The 27450-nt window shown below is 42.7% G+C and overlaps 1 protein-coding gene across 1 annotated transcript in view; it reads left to right on the top strand.

Annotated features, from left to right (window-relative positions):
• Positions 1 to 10137: 10137 nt before the first annotated feature.
• slc18a2 (solute carrier family 18 member 2) overlaps positions 10138 to 27450 on the top strand; it is a 156574-nt gene continuing 139261 nt past the window's right edge. Inside the window, exons 1-3 of the mRNA XM_036130650.1 lie at positions 10138 to 10331; positions 10425 to 10613; positions 12339 to 12675. Coding sequence (XP_035986543.1) covers positions 10481 to 10613; positions 12339 to 12675 — 470 coding nt within the window. The 5' untranslated portion in view covers positions 10138 to 10331; positions 10425 to 10480. The remainder of the gene's footprint in view (positions 10332 to 10424; positions 10614 to 12338; positions 12676 to 27450) is intronic.

The raw sequence follows: 27450 nt of genomic DNA on the forward strand, positions 1-27450 counted from the left end.
CAAAAACATTATTAATGTAATATTGGGACACTTTAAAAGCACTAAATATAGTTAGGAAGTGCATTTGTAGATCACTTGAAATGTTACAGAGGCATACTAAATTAACTGTTTATAGTAATTATAAGTATGATAGCAGTATGCACAAAATGTATTTAAACACAACTATAATTTGCGCTGCAATGCCTTTTTAAGTGTATTTCTATTAGAATGGCAATACAATGCAATTGTACTGTAAGTGTGCCTAAATGCTCATCAATTTTAATTTTCATTAGTGTATTTTAGTGCACTTGAAGTTTAAAAAAAGTTGTTCCATTTTAGTATACTATTTACACTTGAAGTGTAGTCAAATAGATGTTAAGTTGAAGTTGATACATAATTTAATACACTTAACTATACTTGGATTTTACGAAAATAGTACAAAATGTAGAAAATATACTTAGTACACTTTATTAAAGTATATTTTTAATAGAATTATTTTTCACCTGGGCACGTTTTCTGTTTCTGCCTTAGTTTAGATTTCAGTTTTGGGTTCTGTCTTGTTATTGCTTATGTTCTGTCTCAGTCTTGTTTTGAATTTTGTCAGGATGTCGGCACTGATGCCTGGTCTGATCACTTATCTCACACACCTGTCAGTATAAAACCAGCCTTCAGACCAGACATCAGTGCTAGATCATTTATAAGCCAACGGTGAGTTTTGTTCCAGCTTTCTCTTTGTTCACTGACCTGTTGATGCAAACCCGATTGTCTCCGGATTATGAGCCAGCCTGACCACTGAACCTGTTTTTCCTGCCTGATCTGACTGTCTGCCTGTTTTGCCTGACCTGGTTCTGTTTTTGGATTATCTGAGCTTGCCTGTGCCTCTGTTGTCTGCTTGTTTGTGTACCGTCCTGGACGGTTTTTGACCTCCAAATCAGCCTGTCCTCATCCAACCTGTCTGCCACACTCTGTACCCACCTTGGACTGTTATTCTGACCACCGAGCCTGTCTGTCCCTGTCTTCCAAGCCTGTTAACAATAAACCGTCTTTTATACAATATACTGAATACTGGGTCCTCTGTCTTTCATTACAACTTTGTCACAAACAGCAACACTGTTGTGCAATTATACACTGTTTAAACTTTCATACATAGCTGTCTGTCTGTTAAGTATTGTCTGGTGATGATCAGCTCTTAAGCTGATATCAAGACAATGGTTGAAAGGGATGAATTCGGGCACTAGCAATCTTTTAACAGCAAAACCTGCACACACATAGAATAAAGGAGTGACACCTTCTTTTCAGGTTCAAGAATTTAATAACAGAAATAAAATTAACATCCAGAGAACATCACTGTGCAATGCTGTTTATCTGAATTGACACAATATTTATCAGTAATATAATATCAGTAAATCCTCTCTACTAGGCTAGTGAAACTTAACTAAACTACTAAGCAAAATGAAGATAAAAAGAAGCTAAGCTAAGGAACTGTTTACATGCAAAAAAACAAAAGACAAAACAAAGTGGTTAATCATCATCAGAATACTTCAGTGAATCCTGGTTCACTGCAGATCTGATTCCAAAAGCATGGAATGGAGTTAAAAACATTTGGCGTGTATTTCAATCCATTCACAATGCAAAGCCCAAATTAAACAAAGCATTATTTGTTGAAATAATATTCTGAGGACCGGTTTGTCCTGTAAAATGATTTAATTCAGAATCGCTAGTCTTTGTTTATGCGATTCTACCTCCGGGCGCTAGGGGTCGCTGCAGCGAATCGGTGGCTAAGAGGTTACAACATAAAGTTATCAAAATTGCCTTTACCAACATTAATATTCGATAGTAATGCGGAGATAAGGCTCATAGCACCATCGAAGGATGGCGGAGCAGAACAGTTACGCTTTATGCTTTAAAACGAACTCCTTTTGAAATGTCCAAAACCAGATGTTAGCAAGGCTAATAGCAGTTTGTCTAGCGCAAGCTACCGGTTAGCCCTTTTGTTGTAAACACCATGTGTCCAACAGTTTACAAAACATTTCCCAATAAACCTTTTAACTTCACCCTCAGCTCACTGGCCAAACCTGTCCTTTGTCTTGTGTGTAAGTTTTGTCCACATTGACCGTTCCAGGAGGACGAAAAAGCAGGGAGAATCATTGGTTTCTTCTTGGCAGGCTAGTGCTTAGCTCGGTAGCTAAGAGCTAACCAAACAGCGTGGTCGGGCAGCTTGGCGACGCGTGGTCTGGATAGCTTGGAGGCCACGTTCTTTGACCGGGATGCAGTCACGATTTAGTCTGATTTCTCCTCTGCATGGGGAAGGCTCCTATGCCGGCATTTCAGCTCTGCATTTCCTGGAACCAGCTTCGTCAGGGGTCCGCTGAGAAAGCAAAACAAAGCTGGCATAGACGGATTCCTTCACTTTGGCATCTGTTTTAAGCAGAAGTGAGAGACTTATCTTTGAATCGGCTGGCAGTTTCTCCCTATGCCAGGGAGGAACTGAGTTTCAGAAAGGCTCATTCTCACTCAGCCCGTGGCCTGTTCCAGGCCCCATGCATGGCTCCTGCAGGCTTCCAGTCACATGCCCCCCCCCCCCCCCCCCTCTCCTTGAGTGCTGGTCCTCTGGTGATGGAGGAGTGTGGGTCACAGAAGAGAAGCGAGAAGTGAAGAGTCTGTCTCTGTGGGAGGAAGGTTTTATAGCAAGGAGGGGGACCCCCTGGTGAGAAGAAGGGCCGTCCAAGCTGTGAGGGTCTCATGTTGCAGCCAGAGTGGAATTTCTTCGTTAAACTCTTCCACTCTCAAAATTCAATCCGAGATCAATTATTTATCATGGCGTTATCATGGCATAACAACACCGTTGGCGCTGGATATCTTGGCACATCATGTCACAATGAGCGATATTAAACAGTTCTTTCAGCCGCTTTTTGTAAAAAACTTAGGATTTTAAGAGTGAAAAAACAAAGTATTAATAATTTACTTAATATTAATTTATTTGATAAGTGATCATGGTATAAGTGGGATGAATTATTCCTTTCTTATACAGTGTATCTATATATTTGGTTTCAACTTTCTGTGAAATTTAAAGCTGCTTCAAAGCTTTGAAATCAAAGCTGTATTTGGTATGTGGAAAAGTGAGAAAGGTAACATAATTCAATCTTTTAATTCATCAAGTTGACACAGGAAATAGACAATCAGGGCTGAAGTTCCCTTTATCAAGGACTTGTACAGGTATAGGGTCACGGAAAGGGCAGCTACAATAGGGCATTCCTCAAATGAGGTCAAATTACTAAATTTAGACGTATGTCTCGCGGCCATCTTGTGGTTGTACAAGCAGAGCAAAAACGCTTGAATAGTTTACTCTTATGAGTCAAATAGTGACCAGACCTGTCCTGAATATCGCCTCAACAGACATATTATGGCAACAACAAAACACTCTAGTATCTGCTAGAGTGACTTGTAATCTGATGATCGTGACCACATGAAGGGACTTTTTTCCCCATTGATTTTCCAAAACCCAGAAGGATTGCCGAGAAATGTCAGTGTTGACCGAGAGGACTTTACTGTGGAATCTGACCAAAGACACCTAAATGTGGTCTCTACATTTCCTCGGTCGTAAGGAGCTAAAACTTGAACGTCCAGACCTGAACCCAGCAACTGCAGCATCTGTGTAGGTAGGTGACAAGTATTTGGCTTTTTCTCAGCGGCTTTAAAACATCATACAATCCATGAGGTGTATGTGAACTTCAGTGTTACAGAATCCGCTTGTTCTAAGCTAATTTGTGTTTGTTTTTCTCTTAAGTCACTTGGAACTTTCATGAATCAGAATCAGAATCAAGTTTATTGCCAAGTAGGTTTGCACTTACAAGGAATTTGACTTGATGTGCAGACAAAATAGGTATATATACAGAATCTAGAGCTATAAACACGGACTATGTGTTAATGTAACGCAGGAGGTTTAGAGATGCTACATTGGTGTAGCTTGTAGGTCCTGAACGGGGGAGGGAGAGAAGCAGTATCAAGTGTCACGGGCGGCTCTTGGCCTTTTTGATAAGGCTGGTAGCAGATGGGAAAAACTATTCTTGTGACGTGAGGTTTTGGTCCTGATGGACCGCAGCCTCCTGCCAGAGGGAAGTGTCTGAACTATTTTATAACTGGGGTGCGAGGGATCAGCCACAATCTTCCCTGCACGCCTCAGAGTCCTGGAGGCGTACAGGTCCTGGAGAGATGGACTATTTGCAGCCAATCACTTTCTCTGCAGACCAGATGACACTCAGCAGTCTGCCCTTGTCCTTAGCGGAGGCACCAGCGTACCAGATGGTGATGGAGGAGGTGAGGATGGACTCAACGATGGAGGAGTAAAAGTGCACCATCATTATCCTTGGCATGGTTGAATTTCTTTAGCTGCCGCAGGAAGTACATCCTCTGCTGGGCTTTCTTGGTGAAGCAGTTGATGTTCAGCTCCCAGTTTAGGTTCTGGGAGATGATAGTTCCCAGGAAGCAGAAAGACTCCACAGTGTCAATTGTGGAGTCACAGAGGGTGATGGGGGCAGCTGGGGCTGAGTTCTTCCTGAAGTCCACAACCATCTCCACTGATTTAATGTGTTGAGCTCCAGGTTGTTCTCCCTGCACCAGGTCGCCAGATGGTCAGCCTCCCACCTGTAGGCAGACTCGTTAACATCAGAGATAAGTCTGATGAGAGTGGTGTCGTCCGGGAACTTCAGGAGCTTGACAAAATGATGACTGGAGGTGCAGCTGTTGGTGTACAGTGAGAAGAGCAGAGGAGAAAGAACACAGCCCTGGGGGGAACTAGTGCTGATGAGTTGTGAATCGGAGACATGTTTCCCAGCTTCATGTGCTGCTTCCTGTCAGACAGGAAGTCTGTATTCCACCTGCAGGTGGAGTCAGGCACACTCAGCTGGGAGCGGTTCTCCTGAAGCAGAGCTGGGATAATTGTGTTGAAGGCAGAGCTGAAATCCACAAACAGGATCCTGGCGTAGGTTCCTGCCGAGTCCAGGTGCTGGAGGATGTAGTGGAGTGCCAGGTTGACAGGTCGTCTGCCGACCTGTTGGCTCTGTAGGCAAACTGTAGGGGGTCCAGGAGGGGGTCAGTGATTTCTTTCAGGTGTGAAAGCACAAGGCGCTCACAGGACTTCATAACCACAGAGGTCAGGGTGATGGGTCTAAAATCATTAAGTCCTGTAGACCTTTGCTTTTTGGGAACAGGGATAATAGTGGATCATTTAAAGCAGGTTGGCACATGACATGTCACCAGTGAGGTGTTAAGAATGTCTGTGAACACTGGCGACAGCTGATCAGCACAGTGCTTTAAGGAGGATGGAGAGACAGAGTCTGCTCCAGCAGCTTTCCGGGGTTCTGTCTACTGAAGAGTTTGTTAACATCTCTCTCATGTATGGAAAGAGTTGTCACTGAGGTGAAGGAGGAGGAGGTGGAGGTGATCTGTCGTGAGGGGTCGTGAGGTTGCAGGGCTGTCCCTTTGTCTGTCAAAACGACAGTAGAAGTTGTGCAGGTCGTCGGTCGTTCATGGAGTTGGAGGCTTTAGGCTTGTAATTTGTGATCTGCCTAAGCCCTTTCCAGACAGATGCAGAGTCGTTGGCTGAAAACTGGTTTTGCTGCTTCTCAGAATACAGTCTTTTAGCCTCTTTCACTGCCTTACTAAACTTGTATTTTGCGTCTTTGAATCTGCATTTGCCCCCACTCCTGAAGGCCTCTTCCTTATTCAACCTTAACCTTCTGAGTTTGGCTGTGAACCAGGGTTTGTCATTATTGTAACTCACCCTGGTTCGTGATGGAACACAGCAGTCCTCACAGAAGGTGATGTATGTTGTCACATTTTCTGTGTACTCATCCAGATTGTTGGTAGCAGCCCTGAAGACATTGAAGTCAGTAGAATCCAAACATGCCTGAAGATCCGTCACAGCCTCACTGGACCACATTTTTGATGTCCTAACTACAGGTTTGCAGAGCTTTAGTTTCTGCCTGTTAGCAGGAATCAGGTGAACCATAACGTGGTCAGATTGGCCCAGTGCAGCACGGGGGACGGTGTGATAAGCATCTCTGACTGTGGTGTAACAGTGATCCAGAATGTTCTCCTCTCTGATTAGGCATTTAATAAAGTTCATGAGTGAGGTTTCGTTTGTTAAAGTCACCAAGGGCAATAACTAGTTGGAAGCCTGCCAGCTGCAGCACAGAGTCGGGTATTAATCCACACAGCCACGTCTCCATGAGGACCAAAACAGCAGATGAAGAGAAGTCCCTGTTTTGAAGAGAGTCCGCACTGGCGAAGTCGAACGAGCGCACCGGAGCGTTTCCCTCTCCTACGGCGTTTTGCTGCGTGAGCAAAGGTGAGCGTACCTTTGACCAGAATGTTCAAAATTTCCAGTGTAGGGAGAAAACAGGTGGGGAATAAATCCTCTGGTGATATTGCCCTGATGTTCATGAGCTCTTCTCTGGTGAAAGAGCTCTGGGTATCATCGCAAAAACCAGAGTTAAGTTGTAAAACAAAACAAAAAAGTGCGCACCAACACACCATGTCGGCCGTCCGCGGCGCCATCCTGAGTGTAAGGATGAGTCGGCGGTTGCGGTTTCTTGGGTTTGTTTTTAAACATGAAGTCGCTTTTTTTAGCTTTGCTTTTTTCCAACAGAACCCCTTTTTCTGGTTGTTGCGCTGTGCAACAGGAGAGCGGAGCTCAAGCCCCCTCCTCCACGACAACTACTTTACGAGCAGTAAAAGTTCCAGTGTGTATAAATACCAGCTAAATACATGCATTTGTGATGATTAGAAGTGGCGCGTGGTAGTTTTCTTGGTGGTCTTCTGCTTCTTTTCATAAATCAAGTAGATTGTTTCTTTCACAGGGATCATGTTTGTGTGCGTGCGTGCGTGCATGCACGCATGCATGCGTGAGTGCGTGCGTCCGCTCACCTTGAGGCCTCAATATTTCAACCAACGTTTAAGCTGTTCTACACTGGGTTTCTTAATTGAAGCAGGTTCAAATGATGCTCCTGGGATGTTGTCATCTTGCAAAATGATTTGTATTTCGGTTGTTGCCAATGTACTTTGCACTCTTCCTGTCCGACTAGCCGGGAAACTGGGCTGTCTACGGGCAATGTGACACAATTTAAGAAATGCCCCTTTACTGTAGATCCCGTACATCCTTGACACAAAAGGTTTAGACTTTTACCTTCAGATCGGCGCTACAGAGTGTTATTTACAAAAATCATCTGTGCAGAGACAGTTTCTCACCCTTGTCCATCAGTCTGACACTTAAAAGTCAAAGTTTCCAGTTTGAATTTATGCAATTATGTCTTTCTCTTTTGAAAGGACACTCTATATACACATATTTACTAAATTATTTCCCTCCTCATTATTTTATATTAATAATGTCTTTACTGAGAGCAAAGTGGAACTGAGGTCAAACTCCTTGTTTGTCTGCACAAACTTGGCAAACAAGCTGATTCTGATTCTGAGCAAAAATTCAAAAAGTAAAAAAGTAGAAGAAGAATCCTCACTAAAACCTCTTCAGATGTCACATTGTTCTCAACCTCATATGCATGAGTACCACATGTACATACATCTAACACTAGAATAGTAATTAAGAAAATCTGCATCTGTGCACCTGCATTTGGGGCCAGTGGGGCCAGGCCCCACCAGATGTCGCTGTGGAGCTCTATGTTCACAATAATCATTTGGGCAGGTTCATTCTTTATTCCCTTACCATTCCTTTATCAATAAAATTCTGCTAGAAACATTTGTGTCTATATATCTAAGACTGACAGAAATCTGACTAAATCCTCTAGAGGCACCTTGATATTGGGGCCAGCCCACCAACGTTTGTTTCAATAAACATCTAAAATGGCAGTGCGTATGCCCAACACGCTCTCAATAGACATCCGTGGGGCACAATTCCTCTGGCCTCAAACTCGGATTGTCCAATCAAAATACTTGAATTGCACATGTTACGTTTACTTTCTGCTGGATGGTGTTTAACCATCTAGGCACGGGAAGGCAAATTTATTTGTATAGCACTTTTCAGTACAAGAACAAAGCAAAGTGCTTTACATGGTGAAAAAATTGGAAAATAAAAACAGAATAAAAGCAAGTTAAAAAAAACTGTTGGAATAAAATGTATGAAAAATTAAACAAAATAAAACATAGGAAAATGGAAACTAAAAGTAAATATTAATCTGGTGTTGGTTGTCCTTGTTAGCTCATTGAAGGATTGATGTGAATCTTTTCTGTTCAATAAATGAACAATATGAATAAGCCTTTATTTATAATTGTATGTATAAAAATTCAATTACATTTAGCTTATATAAAATGGATGTTATTGTGTCTTGGTTTATGCTAGTTTATCTGTTTAATTTAAACTTGATCACGGTCTGGTTGTATTTATCACAAAAAATGTGTTGCTGCAAATAGGTGTTGAGTTTTTGTGCCCCACTTAACTTATTATGCCAGAGACGCCACTGATCTGCACTATACAAATGTCAGTGTTTGTCTAATTTTTCAGAAATGCTGTTGTTTTTATCGTCATTTTAAAGCAGCCTGTACAATTTTATGTTGGCTGTTTAAAGTTACATTTACTTATCTTTTCAGTGTGTTGTAACAAGCAGCAACACAAGATGGCAGTGTTATCAAGCCTTAATAAAGAGAACAATGCACACTAAGCCAATTCTAGTCTAAGTAGGATAATATTTTTAGCATTTCTACTACAAAAACACTAATAGCATATTTTTACTGCCAGCTTGACTTGAAATACACAAATGCCAAATATTTTACCGAAAGGGAGAGGAGGGTGAGAGGAGGATGGATGAATTTGTCAGTGTTCAAAAAAGTTTTGTTCTACTATTTGGTAAATCCACAAATGTCTCAGCGAAACAGATCTTTAGTGTTGAATTGCTTTAAAGACACATCTTATTAAATTAGAATATCACTGAAAAGATCCTTATGTCAGTAACTTATGTCACTAATATTAAATTTAAGATTAGAATATTACATGATAATAAGCATCATCTTCATTATCCATTGCAGCATACATTCAAATGGATTTTTTCCTCTGCCTTTAACCCATCTCTTAGGGAGCGGTGGGCTACCACAGAATGGCCCCAGGGAGCATTTTGAGACCTGGCTCTCAGTCACTGCTCTAATTTAACCCAAAGGTGTTCTGTTGGGTTTAGGACCACTCCAAGGTCATCCACATCAAATTCTCTCATCCATTTCTTTATGGACCTTGCTTGCCGTATTCGTGCAGATTCATGTTGGAAGAGGAAGAGACCATGTCCAAAGATTTCTCACAAAGTTAGGAGCATGGAAATGTCATAAATCTTTTGGAATCTCTCTGGAATTGTCCAAAACATCAAAATGCTGAAGCATTCAGCTTTCCTTTTACTGGAACTAAGGAGCCAATTATGGTCTGTATTATGTGGTTGAAGGGGTTATGTTTTTATAATTAGGAATGTTTTCCTAATTGGTGAATTAGGAGGTGCATTGGGTCCTCGGATACAAGACTAAAATATGCGTGATAGCAAACAATGCAACCAAATGCGCTATTAATAGGTCTACCAGGTGGGAAACAACACCCAAATCCTGACCACCACAGGGAGACTGCATAAGCAGGACTTGTAACTCCACACAGAAAACACCAAGTCAACCACTTGCTACAGACAACAAGGAACAATAAAAAAACACTGTGTCAACATGCAACTGTTCCATCATAGTTGCATAGTTAATTTCTTCATAATGGTGAAACACCATCAGCAGCAAAGAAAAGGCTACAATTTTGCTCTTGTTTTTCAAAAACTGTGATGTCCTCAACAAAAGGTTTTTTTTTATCACATATTACTGTAAAGATGTTAAAATCTTTCATTCAGGGTTTCTGCCAATCTAATATTCTGCAAAAAATATTATATTATGACAAAGTTAATGGATCTAAGCGTGAATACAGGAAAAAAATTTGAAATTCAGTTCTTTTTGTGTAAATGGAGAATGTATGTTCCTAAGTTGTTATAAATGCTCATCTATGGTTGAAATAGTGTATATAACCACACATTTAGAACAAGATCAATAGAGACATCAGCATTGTCCTCCCGTTTTAGTGCTGCAGCAGACAGAATGAGTTTTCCATTGGAAGGGAGGCAGGTTTCATGTTTGCTGTGTCAGGGCAGAGCAGCGCTGTGGTGTTGTTTAAATGGTGGTATTGTGCTGTGATGCAGCATCTCTACCCTGACTGAAGACAGGTGTGACGGGGATGTAAATATTATGAGATGGTGACGTCAACAGCCGCTCCAGTCAGTAAAAAGACTCGATCTCCCCCTCCCAGCTGCGCTGCTGCTGCCTGCTCCCCTGAGGTAGGACAGGAGTTCCTCTGAGAGCTCACAGTTTAATGTTTACTCCGTAGTTTCTTATTCTTATTTCCATCTAACTTTTTCCACCATCTTTAGGCAGAGTTAAAGTCCTGCTGCTGTGCCCAGGAAGGCGCTCTGTTAGGACTAACACCATGGGGGGATTAGATGCGCTCGGGCAGTTCACTCTGATCAAATGGCTCAGAGAGGAGCGACAGTCCAGGAAACTGATTCTCTTCATCGTTTTCGTCGCTTTGCTCCTGGATAACATGTTGTTGACGGTAGTCGGTAAGTGCGAACCAACATCTCTGTAAACTTTTCCCTCTCCTCTCTTTTAAGAGTGCTTGTCCCAAATTATCACGCACAATCTGCGTGACCCAATTCCAATCTGACATTCGTATGTTCAGCGATAAATTGATTCTCTCCCAATTCAAGCGCCCGCCCCTGAAATACAGCTGCTGACATAAAGTCTGCCCCTGCAAATAGACTAATCACACCACTGTTGTACCCGTTTAATAATATTGTTATATGATATTTGGATAATAATTATACATTAATCATAACAAAACTACATGCGACGATCTATGATATTTTTAGTTTATTGTTTGTTTGTTTTTTCTTTCATTTATTTATTATTATGACTATATCTTTCTTTAACATTGGCATAGCCCTATATGACGCGGTTGTTTTGGAGTGAGATCTAAATCATTTTTGGAACCTGGTAAAGGCCAGATAATAAGACATTAAAACCCTAGAACTGACTTTTTTTCTTTTTTCCAGAACTCTATGTTATCTACTGTTTAACAGAGATGTGACTTCTCGACAGAAAACTCCCGCAAAGCTACTATCCACATCTAGTAAAAAAAAAAAAAAAGGCAAATGAATGAAGCAGGCTACATTTGCGGACAATTTTACTGTAGCCTATGTCTCAAGAGTAGCCTAATTCCGTTATTAATGTCATGTTGTCTTAGACCATGCCAAATTCCGGCGTAGCAGAGGTTTTTTTCTGTCCATTAAAATAGACATTGAATCGTCCGGGACACACGATCACCATGTTTTATTCCTCAATCACATCTCTGTAACCCAGCTGTTCTCCATTGCGTTGAATCATGCATTGCAGTGAAGCAGCTACGCAAATTCGAAATAGCTTCTTAGTAAGAAACAAGCGCTAAAAAAAAGGAAAACCGAAAAATAACTATAGTTTGATAGGCAAATGCTACAGATTATTGGGAACACAAGCAGTCATCATAGACACCTAATTCAATTGTCTATTTCAGATAATCAATAATCAAATAATCATTCTCTTCCTGTTTCTTTTTTAGTTTATTGCATGTTTATCCAGATTTAATCAGCTGAGTCAGTGAATCATGAGTAAATACTTATGCGTAAAAGTGAAGCTTAGTTGCCAGTAATGCAGCAGGTGTATAGAACAATTCCTAGTGTACAAAACACAAACGACATCAACAGGCATCCATGATGATTGACAGTAATACAGGCATACACTACCAGTCAAAGGTATTGACTCACCATTGTCGTTCAATGGCTTTTCGTTATTTTGAAATAATCTTCCTATGATTAGGCTATTGTTTTGGTCACTCAAACTGTCTTGAAGGAATTCCCAGAGGTAATAATAAACATTAAGACAAACCATTGAATGAGAAGGCGAGTCTTTTGACTGGTAGTAAATACTACTACTACTACTACTACTACTACTACTACTACTACTACTACTACTAATAATAATAATAATAATAGTTATTATATTATTATCAGTGTTATTACTGTTATTACTGTTAACATTATTATTATTGTTGTTGTTGATGACAATGATGATGATAATAATAATAATAATATTATCATTATTGATAATAATTGTTCTTAGTGTTGTTGTTTAAAGAAAAAAGTATGCATGAATTACGCTTGAAGAACTTTTAATGAGTTGATTAGTACAAAGCTAATGTGCATTACCCATATTTCCCTGTATCACTGGTGTTTTGCCTCTGTTCCTACCAGTTCCCATCATTCCCAGCTATCTTTACAACCTGGATGAGTCAACTGATGTGGAGATAAGGAATAACAGCTTGTTGCAACAAGTTCCTTCTGGGTCCTTCCACGCTATTGTGTCTTTGTACGACAACGCTGTCAGGTTGTCGGGCTCAAACTCTACCATCAGTACCGCTGACCTGGTTCCTCCCACCGCTGGTGGTGCACAGCTCTCACAGAATTCCACTGACTGCCCTCAGTCTGCCAGCAAACTGCTCAATGAAAATGTCAAAGTAGGAATGTTGTTTGCTTCCAAGGCCACTGTGCAGCTGCTTACCAACCCCTTCATAGGCCCACTGACAAACAGGTATGTTTTTGCTCTTTATCACAGTTTTGTTTCTTGTTAGTTATAGATCAAACCATTCCTAGAGGCTAAGTGAAGACATTTGGTTGTGTTTCAACCCATTCACAATGCAAATCCTGAGTTAAAAAAACACTATTTAATAAAATAATATTTTAAAGAATGATTTTCTAAGTAAACATCAGTAAACGTCTAGAACGCTCGATTTTAATAATGCAATTATACCTCCGGGAGGCTAGGGGTCGCTGTAGCGATCGGTCGCTAAAATCGACTAATCCTAAAGTTATACAAAACCCACTAAACATAGCTCTCAACTCTCACGCATTGACCGTGTGACACACGCATTTCACTGACTTCACACGCTCACACGCAACACATGACATTTCACACGCAAACATGGAATTTCTCACGCATAAAAATCACAAAGCCCCTCTGGGCTGCGGACCACAAAACTCCGCCTTCTGCTGAGCTGTTTCGGCTTCTTTCACAACTTGTGGCCATCAGTAATTCCTGCTGCAGTTCTTTTTAACAGAGCAGCAGGAAGAGTGATCAGAGTTATGAATAATTTTAGTCTTAACAGTGGTGAAAGTAAGCCGGTAAGGTCCTGTACTGCGTACACAGGAGGGGAGGGGGGAGAGCTGCTGCAAGATGACCGGTTCATTCAGAACCAGTCATGGCTGCACGCAGGATCATAAAACAGTTCTGCTAACCAGATGCAGTTTAAAAAGTCACTTGGTCTGTTTATACGTTTCGTTTTTATTAATTCTGCATTTTTTAACTACATGCACCGTATTTCTGTGCCTCCGCGCTTGCTCCTCTCCCTCCCCTCCTTTCCCTTGGAGCAGGTGCTTTTATCACCGTTCACCATTCAAAACGTGAATCACTACGTTTAATGTCCTCACATCGGTAGCAACGTGTGCCAGTTAAAGTCAATAGGAGAGTTAGTAGCTGTATTTCATGCTATTTTATTTTTAACAACATAGATTCAGTGGCGCTTCGGTGGGCTGCTGCCTCGCGCTTTAATTCAGGTGCGCACTTTTAAGGGTCATTTTAAAGAACTTGTAACATCAGGGGCTTCATCTCAGACCTGTCAGTACCCCTGTTCCCTCTACAGGAGCCCTTTACAGTATTTAGTTATGCATTGTCCACGCAGCTCACCAATGGGGGTAAAATCCGCCCACCTCACCGCCCAGAGCGCACTGACGACAGCAATAGAAATTCGTCTGATCAGCGCGGCGACTGACTGAGAAACCTGTCGCTGTGAAAGGTGATGGAAATGTTATAAACTGTAACAGTCTAGAAGCGCATTGAGCTGAAAAGAGGGAGACATCAGCAGCTGGATCGTGCGTAAAGATGCAGCGGGAACCTCTGTGTGCTTCAGTGTTGCTGCTGAGAGGAAAATGTTGACCATAAAGGCTTGATGAAACTCAGCCTGATTCACCAATCAGGTTATAGATTTACAATGATAAACAACCCATAGATGAATGTGTAACAGTGTAATAATTTGGTCAATAACTTAAAACTACTTAATTTTATTCAGTATTATTTGAACAATTGTGTATTTTTTTATGTCTTAATCCATTAACTGAACAATAAAGTATTAATACGTCTCTTTCTCTTTTTAACACAAGTAATACATGTCTACTTCATTGTCTGGTGGGATAAAAATGAGATGGAGTTGACTCCACCGGCTCTTCCAGGGTCCGGTTAGCCCCGCCCCCAAAACAAGCCCCGCCCCCAAATTAGCATAATCTCACTCTTAACTTTTGATAAAAGTTGAGAGGTCTGCCACTAAATCAACATTAATATTCAATATTAATGCGGTAATGCTCATAGCACTATTGAATGATGGTGGAGCGAAACAAAACAAACCTTATGTTTGAAACGAATCGTAGTCGTATCTGAGAGGGGCAAATATTACCGGAAGCTAATAGCATTAGCTAGCAAACATACGGTGCTAAATTTAAAAAGCTTCGGCTTCATTCTGGTCGTAATGAGTGGACCGGATAACGCAATACATCAATAACCTATCAAGGTATAAAACCCTTGTTGAGATAACGTTTGTTATAACCGTAAAAACACATTCAAATTACATCAGCAATGGCACGGTTCGAAGAATGCGGGAAAAACGGGAGCTACCCTTTAAGCTGCCGTTAAGCTCCATGCTACCCTGTAAGCTCCATATAAGCTCCACATGTTTCAAAAACACTGTAAAAACACATTGAGTAAACCTTCTAAATCATCCATTTAACCATTTCCCTGTTTACTTCTCTGCCAAGCCTGTCGGTGCCTCTTTGTCAGTTCGTTCACTTTGGGCATCCAGGAAAAGTAGCGGCTAACCGAAACGTGGCGGTTGGAGCAGGCCCGGGATCGTAGTCAAGTCCCTTGCATGTGATCTCAGCTTGGGAAAATGAGTCCTGTGCTGGCCGCTCTGGCTCCGTCTGGAGTCCGTTTCCTGCAACACCTGAGGAAGCAAAACAAAGCTGGTTCGGCATGGATGGATTCTTTCACTTCGGTGTCTGGTTAAGCAGAAGTGAGACTGCAGACTTAGCTTTGATTCGGCCGGCAGTTCTCCGATGCCAGTCGGGTTCTCTGGACGAAGAGAATTTCGCCCTTTGCTGTTCCAATGAAACAACGGGAAATGAGTTTCACAGAAAGCACATTTTACTCAGCGTGGTTGGCCCTGCAGATGCTTGTGAGACTCATGCAAACCGCATGGGTGACTGTTCTCCCCAGCCACCCTCTCCTTGAGAGTCCACAAGCAAGAAGAAGGAAAGTGAGGTGTAGTCTGGCCTCATAGCAGGGCACCCTGCTGTGAGAGGCTGTCTCTGCGTGGATGTGTGAAATTCCTTTGCTTACAAACCATTTTGATTTCTCTTCATGTTACATGTTATTCCCAATTCAATCTGATTTTTGCCCATGACCTGATGGCATAACACAGAGATGCTAAGAAATTTAGTCGTGGTCTGATCAGCCTCTCCCAACAGAGATTTCTGCTGAATATTTGCGCTCCAGCATACAGGCTCCTCCAGAAAATGACATGCCTCTCCCGACACTTTCAGATCTCAACTAAAAAGAAGGAAATCTCAGTTAGCCCAAACAACTCTGCTTGGTTAGCAGGGTTGTTTCACGGAGTAACTTGTTTTCATAATTTGACTCAGGGTAAAGGTTTCTGAGCTTTCTGGAATGGAAAAGCCAGTGTATGTAGGAATTTACCCCAGAACCTATTCTGAATATCCACTAAGCAAGCTTTCTGAAACTTGGCCCAGGAGTTCGCTGCTGCTGCGTAATGCGTTTTGCTTCGATGTTGCAAAACGTATTTTCTCTCGTTACTTCAACACTTATTTATTGGATCAGAACTTTTGAGATGTTATGAGTATCCATTGCAATGTTGCAACAAATTCTGAAGAAAAAACACTGGTAGAGTAAAAAGATGACATCAAGCACAGTGAGAAAAGATGGAACTGCAGCACCAACAAACAGATTTCTTCTTAGACAACAGAGGCTCCCTGTTACTAAAGAATTAAAATTGTGAATTAAAACATCCATAGTGTTTTTAGAGCGCCAAACATAGTTGCATGTAAGGTTTGTATCAAACAACAGACTCCCTTCATGAGGTTTTGATTAAATGATAAATGACAGTTTGATCCTGTTTTGTGGATGTAGATTCATAACATATCTAATGCAACTGGATCAAATAGAGTAGAATGCCTGATGATGTAAGTTTTAATGTGTGTGCATGTTTATGTTGGTTTGATTTTGCATAGGTGGCAGCTATGTAAGAGGGTTGCTCAAATTTCAGCCAACAGGAGTGTGGTAAATAAAGAAGAAGCAAGTGTCAGGATCAGCATGTCAGGCCTGATAATGGGAGCTGCCATTAACACCAAGGAAACAAATGATCTGTTTATCTCTTAGGGATTTAGCTGAGCATTTTGCAGTTATAAACTTTTCTTAAATTTGAAAATTCACAACTTGCTTGAATTATATAATGTAGTACACAAACAATTGATAGATGATAAACAAATGTGTTTCTTTTGGTGAAACTGACAACATTCATAACAGTTTTAGGGACCAAAGGGTTTAGAAGTTAAAGGTGTTCACATATCGTTCAAGACTGTGGAGGCTGAAAATATCCCTTCTCACAAAAGATATTTTTATGTAGTTTTCTTTAGAAAATAAGAAAATGATCCCATCGTCACCAGAAAAAGAAATGTATTATCCCGCTATAAACTGTTGACCAGTGAGAGATTAATCTTTCATTGCCAATTTAGGATGAGACCTATGGCTTACAAAGGATACTTAAATATACTTGAAAGATCTTTACTATGGAGATGGTTATGTGATTGCCTTTCTCTTATCACTCTTTTCCTATGATATACCGCTAAAGGTTAGATTTGATAATAATTTGATATTTTAAAAATATCAACACAGCAATACTTAAGTTATTTTAATTTAGCTAAATAGCAAGTTAAGGCTACAAATATAATTAAAACCGCAAGCGGTGATGATCGGCCCTCGCAGCCAAGTGCCGCTCTGGCGTATGGGCCACCACTAGGGTACGCGCACCTCCCGCCACCAGCCACCGCAAAAGCTGTCACGCATTTTCCTCGCCCGTCTACCATGCAATACACACGTACGCGTCCCTCTCCCCAGCCACTTGGGCCACCTCCTCCGGGGGAATCCCAAAGCGTTCCCAGGCCAGCAGAGTCTCTCCAGCGTGTCCTGGGTCTTCACCACAACGGACCGGTACAGCGCCCGCTTCACAGCAGACGTCGCACAAATCCGCCTGTCGATCTCCCGCTCCATCTTCCCCTCATTCGTGAACAAGACCCCAAGATACTTGAACTCCTCCACTAGAAGCTGGCTCTTGGGACTTTCCTTTTTGACAAAGCTTATAGTTAGAGTGGTTCATGTTACCCTGAGCTACCTCTATAGTTATGCTGCTATAGGCTTAGGCTGCTGGAGGATATCAGGGTCTATTGTTCTTCAATTTTGCATGACTGTTGTCATTTCAGCTTTTAACTTTTTGTTTTTTCTATTTTTTCTTCATAGTAGGTACACCTGGTCTGGCGTTCTGTTAGCTGTGACATCATCCAGGGAAGACAGATCACCCGCTATTACCATCTAATGTAAAGCAGATTACTGGATCAATGTGTGCTTCTGTGCTTTTTTGTCTGTCTTGTTGTGTCGCGTCTCTCTCTTTTGTAACCCCCAGTCGGTCAAGGCAGATTTCCGTTCATACTGAGCCCGGTTCTGCTGGAGGTTTTTCCTTCCTGTTAATGGGGAGTTTTTCCTTCTGCTGTCACTTCATGCTTGATCAGTATGAGGGATTGCTGCAAAGCCATGTACAATGCAAACGACTCTCCCTGTGGCTCTACGCTTCTTCAGGAGTGAATGCTGCTTGTTACGACTTTGATGCAATCAACTGGTTCCCTTATATAGGAATTTCTTTTACCAATCTGGATAATCTGACTTAATATGTATAATCTGATTGATTTTGACATTGTAAACTGCCTTTAGATGACATGCAGGCATGGACTGGTAATCGGGCGTACCGGGCATTTTCCCGGTGGGCCGACGTGCTGTTTGGGCCGGCAGACCCGACATGTATATTATTATTATTATTATTATTATTATTATTATTATTATTATTATTATTTTATATATCTGCCTCGTTATATTTGCATAATGCATGAAGAAAAAATAAAATCAGCAGCGCAAGAGTCTGTTCCGATCATCCGGCCCTTACCACAGACTACTGCAGCCCATTGGTTATCATCCCTGACAGTCTAAAGGGCTAGGCCAAATTCACGCTCCATGTGGAACTTTGTGCAGCGGTGTTCAAAGTAGTAATGGATAAGAAACGCAAGGGAGGCGCAGAGAAACTGCACGAAAAAAAGAAACGAGTTCTTCAAACGGACGCTGCGAAATGTGTCAAACTGACTGACATGTTCCCAACAGCAGGCCCTTCATCTGCTCCGGTGTCTGATGTAAAATATGGTGGTGGTGGTTGTAGTCAGTGACGTGCGGTAGGGTTCATAGCTGGTGAGGCACTGACGTCATCAGAGTCAGATTTACAAATATATACACTCTACAGAGTAGACTCATTGCAAAGTGCTGAAGGAGACTGATTGAGCCAAATAAATTCACCAAGATACATGGAAAAATATTGATTCTTTGATGGAAAAAAAATTGTCATTTGATTGGTAACAGTTTATGAGTTATGATGGATTTCTGCATTTGTAACACATTCTAAAACTATAACCCACATTACGCACATTTTATCACAAAAACAAAACATGAATAAGTATCGCTGTCTTACCTCTACTTATAATTTAAGTCCCTGCGGCGCTCTTTCTGAACAAAAATATCATCATTTTCTGGTAAAAGTTCTCTTATCTTCTTCGGTTTTTAAAAGTCTCTCAGTCTCAGTGGAGCTCACTGCCAGGGAGGAAAGCCTTCCCTGATCAGTCCTGTTCCAGCTGTATGTTTAGAGTCTTTTTAGTGCTTTACTTGTTTAGCAAAACTCGCTAATAAAACATCAATAACTTGTTTTGACTCTACTATTTGGGGATCACAAGCGGTGCCCCTTGAGCGCCCCCTGCCTAGCGGCCAAGGAACTGCCGGCCTCAGCTAGAACCAGTTCTTTGCTGTATATGATCGCCCAGCAGCACAAAAACATGTTATCTGCACACAGTTTGATGACCAAAACACAATTCGTAATCCACATATATTAAATTGTGGAAAATCAGTTCATAACTGTTTGAACAATTTAATTTATGATCTAGAGACAGGAAGATGCATTGACAGAATGGAAGTCAGCGCAGTTAACATGGGATTGCGCAATCACAGGGGAGGCCAAGCTCTCTGCGGCCTCACCGGCTTCGCTATGAAGCGCCACCAAGGATTTAACTGAAAAATAGCGAAAAGTCTGCGATTTTAAAGAAAATATGATCAAAAATTAGGAAATTAGATAAATAAAATACTTATTACAAATGACTGAGTTAATCAAAATTTATATTATGTTATTATATATTTTCTTTCTTTCCATGATGACAAGTGAGGCCTTTCTCTGGTTCATTTTGTCATTGGCATCCTTTTTTACACAGTGAGTGCACATTAGTCCAATGTTACCCTACAGTATCTGGAAGACTGAATAGATCTGGTGAGCAACTTACAATAACTTCTTATGATGATGTAACGTGATAATATGTGTGATTGACCGTGACATCTCTCTTTCTCTCTCTCTCTCTGATCTAAGTTGTTGCTGTGCTGTGGTGGAGTTTACATTTTACAGTGTTAATAAATTAAGATTTTGGAAGTATTTTAGTGTCCACTCTCACTAATTTCCATTAACCTGGCCTCAAGGTATTGCACAGTTGGTATTGCACAGTTGGTATACACATTCAGTACACAAAACACATGTGGTGGGCCAGTCTAATCCAAAATGCCAGGGCCGATTTTTTGTCCCAGTCCACCCCTGATGACATGTTTCATAATTTGGCGCTATATAAATAAAAACTGAAATGTATTGAACAAGAGTAAGTTTGTCAGTTTTCAAGCAGGATTTGTATATCTGTTCAAATTAAATATATAAGGAAACCAAAGAGTTAAGATCACTTACTTGCCAAGAGAAATTCCTTTGGGGTTTATTTGTGGTCTCTTGCTGCCACCTGCTGGACAAGTTTGACCAAATACAAATGCTTTACATGTCAACATGGTGTCAAAATTCAGATTTCAATCTAAAATGGCTTACTTCCTGTGATACTTGCACTATGACATTAATTGTAAATTCTGAGCGTCTTGATGAGAACTACAACTGTACAAAATTTTATTACTCTACGATGAAGTAATTGAATTGCAAAGGGTCCTTTGAAAATTGCTAGGTGGCGCTATAGAGAAACTAAGTCCCGCTCACTAAAGTTTGTTATGGATTCCTGTTGGGGGCTGGATAAGGATGCATTCAAATGAGTTTTAAGCAGCTCGGCCCAAAACTGTGGAATTCAGAGCCAAACGTATGACAGCAGTGTTTGAGGTGAATATGCCACGCCGCCACGCCCCCCTGCTCTATCGAATCCACTTAGGGCTGGAATGCACAACACACCAACATGTCTTCTGTCTATGGTCACAGTTTCATGTTGATTAGCTCAGAGGGGTAACATAGCGACCGTTTACAGCAAAACATGACACTTTCTGTTGTCAGGGGGCGTGGCTTAATTATGTCATCATTTAATCATTGGAAATTGTAGAAGACCTGATGATGATCAATCACGGAAAGTTTGGTGCCTCTGTGTGTTTCTGTGTAGGAGATATAACACTTTTATTTTTTGTGGCGAATAGGTGAACTTTGACCCCTGCCAACGCCCCTTCAGCATGCTCAAAAACTCACCGTTTTGATAACTTTTAATTGGCCATGCCTTATGATCAGACTGCCCGAGTTTCAAGCCGCTCACTCAAAATCTCTAGGACAAGTTCGACCAAATACCAACGCTATAATCATCAAAAATTAGTTCAAATTACGACCTTAAATCTAAAATGGCCCACTTCCTGTGATACTTGCACTATGACATTAATTGTAAATTCTGAGCGTCTTGTTGAGCTCTACAACTATAACAAATCTCATGTCTCTACGATGAAGTAAGTGAATAGCAGAGCGTTGTTTAAAAATGTCTAGGTGGCGCCGTTGAGGCATTTTTCTTTAGATTTTTGTGACGACCTTAAAATACAAAATATTTAAACAGTCACCATGCATCTGCAAAGTTTGGTGAGTTTTTGAAAATGAGAAAGCCCCCAAAAAGGCCCCTCTTTAGGGGGGGCAGAATAAGAAAAATTAACACAGATACAATAAGCCTTCGCAGCGCTTTGCTGCTCGGGCCTAATTAACACTACAGATACAATTATAAGAAGGGTCTTAGCAGACTTCACCTGCTGAGGAGGCTGAGGTCTTAAAGAGTGCAAGGAATGCTCCTGACAACCTTCTTTGACTCTGTGGTGACATCAGCCGTCTTCTATGGTGTGGTTCGTTGGAGCAGGAGCTTATCTGTAACTGACAGGAAGCAGCTGGATAAACTCACCAGCCTGTCCTGGGATGACCCTGGACCCAGTGCAGGTGGTGGGAGAAAGAAGGACTGTAAAAAAAGAAATAACATCACTGATCTCCCATCCCATGCATGGAGCTGTTGTAGAGCTGGAGAGCTTTTTCAGTGACAGACTGTTGCATCCCAGATGCTCTAAGGAGCACTTCCACAGGTCCTTCATCCAAGCTGATGTTATTTTGGCTTTTCTGATAAATCCATTTGCTATTCCTTTAGAACTAACTTTAGGTTAGATTATCTTGTTTTTGCATTACTGATTTAGTGTTTAACTATCTGTTTTGGTCACCGCCATGCCCAAATGTCCCCATTGTGGAACAACAAAGGAATTTCTTATCCCATCTTACCTTACTCTCCCTTAAGGCCAAGACACACCAATCTAGAAAAATGTGAATTTTGTTTTTAGAAAAAACAATCATTTATGCCAAAAGTAATATTTTGTGCCTTAGTAGGGTTCTTGTATGCAGTAAATAAGACATTACAGGTTATTTGTCCCTTCCACTCCTAAGGCATTTCAAGTATGGGTGATCTTCATTACAAAACATAGCAATTCTGATATGACTAAAACCAAGCTCTGATATGAATGGCAAATTTAAGCATGTCATTCTTCACTCCCATAGGCTGTGATTGAAGAACCAACATAAATAAAATACAAGGAAACAGTAGAAGTACAGGTTGTGGAAATCAAGAATCTTTATTGTCACTAAAGATTCTTGATTTCCCCCTTATGATGAATAGCATAAATAGATACTGTGTTCCCTCGCCCGGACGCGGGTCCCTGGGGCCCCACTCTGGAGCCAGGCCTGGAGGTGGGGCAAGTTGGCAAGTGCCTGGTGGCCGGGCTTTTACCCATGGAGCCCGGTCGGGCTCAGCCCAAAGAGGTGACATGGGTCCCCCTTCCGATGTGCTCACCACCTATTGGAGAGGCCAAAGGGGTTGGGTGCGTTGTGCAATGGGTGGCAGTAGAGGGCGGGGACTTTGGCGTTCTGATTCTCGGCTGCAGAAGCTGGCTCTTGGGACATGGAATGTCACCTCTCTGGTGGGGAAGGAGCCTGAGGTCGTGCGGGAGATTGAGAGGTTCCGACTAGAGATAGTCGGACTCACCTGGACGCATGGCCCTGGCTTTGGAACCAGTCTCCATGAGAGTGGTTGGACATTCTTCCACTCTGGAGTTGCCCCTGGTGAGTGGCGCCGAGCTGGGGTGGGCATACTTGTTGCCCCTCATCTCGGTGCCTGTACGTTGGGGTTTACCTCGGTGAACGAGATGGTGGCCTTTCCTGCGCATACATGTTGGGGGACGGGTTCTGACTGTTGTTTGTGCGTATGCGCCAAACGGCAGTTCAGATTACCCACCCTTTTTGGAGTCCTTGAAGGGGGTACTGGAGAGTGCCCCTCCTGGGGACTCCCTCGTTATGCTGGGGGACTTCAACGCTCACGTGAGCAATGACAGTGAGACCTGAAGGGGCGTGCTTGGGAGGAACGGCCCCCCTGATCTGAACTCGAGTGGTGTTCTGTTGTTGGACTTCTGTGCTTATCATGGATTGTCCATCACAAACACCATGTTCAAGCATAAGGGTGTCCATATGTGCTCTTGGCACCAGGACACCCTAGGTAGCAGTTCAATGATCAACTTTGTTGTCGTTTCATCTGACCTGCGGTTGCAAGTGTTGAACACTCGGGTGAAGAGAGGGGCGGAGCTCTCCACCGACCACTACCTGGTGGTGTGTTGGCTCTGATGGTGGGGGAGGAAGCTGGTCAGACCTGGCGGGGCCCAAACATATTGTGAGAATTTGCTGGGAATGTCTGGTCCCCCGTGAGATGGAGCTTTAACTCCCACTGGGAGTTAAAGCTTTGAACACGTCCCGAGGGAGGTGGGGGACATTGAGTCTGAATGGACCATGTTCCGCACCTCTATTGTTGAGGTGGCTAGTCGAAGCTGTGGCCGCAAGGTTGTCGGTGCATGTCGCGGTGGCAACCCTCGAACACGCTGGTGGACACCAGCGGTGAGGGAAGCCGTCAAGCTGAAAAAGGAGTCCTACCAGGCTTTATTGGCTTGTGGGACTCCGGAAGCAGCTGACGTGTACCGGCAGTCGAAGCGGCAGGCGGCTCGGCTGGTCGCTGAGGCAAAAGCTGGGGCATGGGAAGAGTTCAGAGAGGCCATGGAGAAAGACTTCCGTACGGCTTTGAAGTGATTCTGCTCCACTATCCGGCGTCTCAGGAGGGGGAAGCAGTGCGGTACCAACACTGTTTATAGTGGGGGTGGTGTGCTGCTGACCTCGACTCGGGACGTCGTGTGTCGTGGGTGGAATACTTCAAGGACCTCCTTAATCCCACCAACACGTCTTCCATTGTGGAAGCAGAGCCTGAGGACTCTGGGTCGGGTTCTTCCATCTCTGGTGCTGAGGTCGCCGGGGTTGTTAAAAAGCTCCTCCATGGCAAGGCTCCGGGGGTGGATGAGATTCGCCTTGAGTACCTTAAGGCTCTGGATGTTGTGGGGCTGTGTTGGTTAACGCGGCTCTGCAGCATTGGGTGGACATCGGGGGCAGTTCCCCTGGATTGGCAGACTGGGGTGGTTGTCCCCCTATTTAAAAAGGGGGACCGGAGGGTGTGTTCCAATTACAGAGGAATCACACTCTCAAGCCTCCCTGGTAAGGTCTATTCTGGGGCTCTGGAAAGGAGGGTCCGTCGAATAGTCGAATCTCGGATTCAGGAAGAGCAGTGTGGTTTTCGTCCTGGCTGTTGAACACTGGATCAGCTCTACACCCTCAGCAGGATCCTGGAGGGGGCATGAGAGTTTGCCCAACCGGTCTACATGTGTTTTGTGGATTTGGAGAAGGCATTCGACTGTGTCCCCCCAGGGATCCTGTGGGGGGTGCTCCGGGAGTATGGAGTACCGGGCCCTTTAATAAGGGCTGTCAGGTCTCTGTATGACCGGTGTCAGAGTCTGGTCCGCATTGCCGGCAGTAAGTCGAACTCGTTTCCGGTGAGAGTTGGGCTCCGTCAAGGTTGCCCTTTGTCACCGATTCTGTTCATAAATTTTATGGACAGAATTTGTAGGTGCAGCCAAGGTGTTGAACGATCGATCTACGTTCCTACCCTCATCTATGTTCACAAGCTTTGGGTCGTGACTGAAAGAACGAGATCCCGGATACAAGCGGCTGAAATGAGTTTTCTCCGTTGTGTGTCTGGGCTCGCCCTTAGAGATAGGGTGAGGAGTTCAGTCATCTGGGGAGGACTCAGAGTAGAGCCGCTGCTCCTGCACGTCGAGAGGAGCCAGTTGAGGTGGCACGGGCATCTGGTTAGGATGCCTCCTGGAAGCCTCCCTGGTGAGGTGTTCCGGGCACGTCCCACCAGAAGGAGGCCCAGGGGAAGACCCAGGACACGCTGGAGGGACTATGTCTCTCAGCTGGCCTGGGAATGCTTTGGGATTCCCCCGGAGGAGCTGGCCCAGGTGGCTGGGGAGAGGGAGGTCTGGGCCTCCCTACTGAAGATGCTACCCCCGCGACCCGACCCCAGATAAGCGGAAGACGACGGACGGACGGACGGATTGTCACTTTGTGTTACCTTAGGGTGACCAGATGTCCTGATTTGTGCAGGACTGTCCCACATTTTCACTCTTGTCTTGCTGTAACAATGTGTCGCATTTGACGCGGTCAAATTCTGAAAAGTCAAAAAATTATTCCACATGCTTTTTTTAAGCAAAGAATGCGGAGCTGTTCATCATCAATGAGAGCTGTGTTGTCTGTCAATCAAGATGCAGCAGTACCCCACTTTATGAGTATCTACACACCAGGACGCTCGTAAAATAAAATCACAAGGATCGATGTAAACAAATTATTGAGGAAGGAAGATTAACTTAAACAATTTTAAATTAAAGCAAAAGTTGAATAACCGCTTTCTAAAAAGCTTTAAAAAGTGTTGATCCTTAAAAGCTAGTTAAGTGTTTTCTGATAAACTTAGAACAATTTTATTAAACTTTTTAAAAAAAGTTTAACATCCCATCCATTGATCAATTTTTGATACCCACTGGTCTGTACAGGTGTTACTTCATGCCTTATCTGGTGGGGAAATGCGGCTAGCTCTAACACAGTGGTCTCCAACCTTTTTAAGCCCAAGATTCCCGACCTCTACTTTGGTGGGAAGCAAGATCTACCTGTAGAGGCATTGCAAGAAAAAATAGCCCAGATTCTACTTCAAACTTGAAGCCTTTTATTCATGAATGAACTCATAAATCAACTGTTTTTGAATTACATAAAATGTTTTGGTCCAACTGGACAAATTAATGCAACAAAGAAAACATTGTAAGTAGCATATCAAACTGGCCATAGCTTCACATCAACACATCAACTTCAATTAATCTCAACACAAAAGTAAAGTAATGTCTTATCAAGTGTTATGCTTATCTCCTGAAGCGTCATTAAAGTCACATTAAAATCAACATTTTACCAAACAGAACTCTTATTTTAACACAATTCTCAATGCAACTATAGGTACAGCTTTATGTCCAACACAAAAAATAAAAGCGTGGCCTATTTCCTTTTCCAGGGGTTCCCATTTTTTTTAGCCGCACACCCCTTCAGCCCCCCCCCCCCCCCCCCCGAAAAAAAAAAGAATAAAATCTGTTGCAGTTAAATCAATACAACCATCATAACAAAAGTTGTGGGAAGACAATTAGAACATAATTTGAATTAAACTGCAATAAAGTTGCAAAATCCACAACAGAATCCTGAGGATTTTCAGGTGTCTCAGCCTGGAGCGAGAGGAAGAAAGAGACACTGGGATCGGCCACACTTCCACAACCTGAAACGTCTCTGAAGCGGCCATCCTGGTGCATTCACGGACTAAAATCTGATGTTCTACCTGTGTGTGTTCTCGCATTGTTTATTTCGTGCATCAGCTTTTTAATCTGAGTCTGACTCACAATTTACGTTGCAAGATACAAACACGAAGAACTTCAATTTGATTTGTGTCAGAGAGAGAGAGAGAGAGAGAGAGCCAGCTTTGGCAGAGCAGACCAGACTGTCAATAACAGAGCTGTAGATAGAGATGTTATTAATCAGAGAATTTTTTTAAAACTTTTAGAGCGGTTACATTCAGCGGGTAAACACGCCCATGCTGACACACCTCAGCTCCCCTCAGTCCCACCGCCGGTTTGTCCCTGTCTGAATATGCGCTAAAACCACAACTTTAAAATGAACTGCGCCTGTCTGAATTACAATGAAACGTATTGCAGCTCTGTGCGTGAACATGGTCAAGAAATCACGTCTACCACTAATATCCCCCCCCTCCCCAGCAGCAGCCGAGGCTGCAGCGGGTTGTGGGCAAGTCATGCGCGTCAGTGCTGGTAGAGGTTCAGAGTAACCGCACCATGAGCAGCGCTGTTTGGCGGCGCTGTGCGATCGAAAGAGAGACTGTGTCGCTCAATTTAATCTTGTATATAAAACTTTCGGCCCTAATTCAACTTTCCCTTTACTGATGTACACGACATAAAGCGAGGAGAGAGATGGAGAGACATTTGTCTTCCTCCAGATCCGTTGCAATTCTCTCCTCTGTTGCCTCCGATTCCCTGGTTTCAGCCAATTGAGCATATTTGCGAGAATGAATGAAGTAGAGGCACAAGCTGGGTGTGCATTTTAAGACGAAGTTATCTTCTTCTACGCATTGTGCTTCATATGAAGTGTAGAACAAG

The sequence above is a fragment of the Fundulus heteroclitus genome, unplaced genomic scaffold (assembly GCF_011125445.2).
Source record: "Fundulus heteroclitus isolate FHET01 unplaced genomic scaffold, MU-UCD_Fhet_4.1 scaffold_37, whole genome shotgun sequence".
Lineage (NCBI taxonomy): Eukaryota > Metazoa > Chordata > Actinopteri > Cyprinodontiformes > Fundulidae > Fundulus > Fundulus heteroclitus.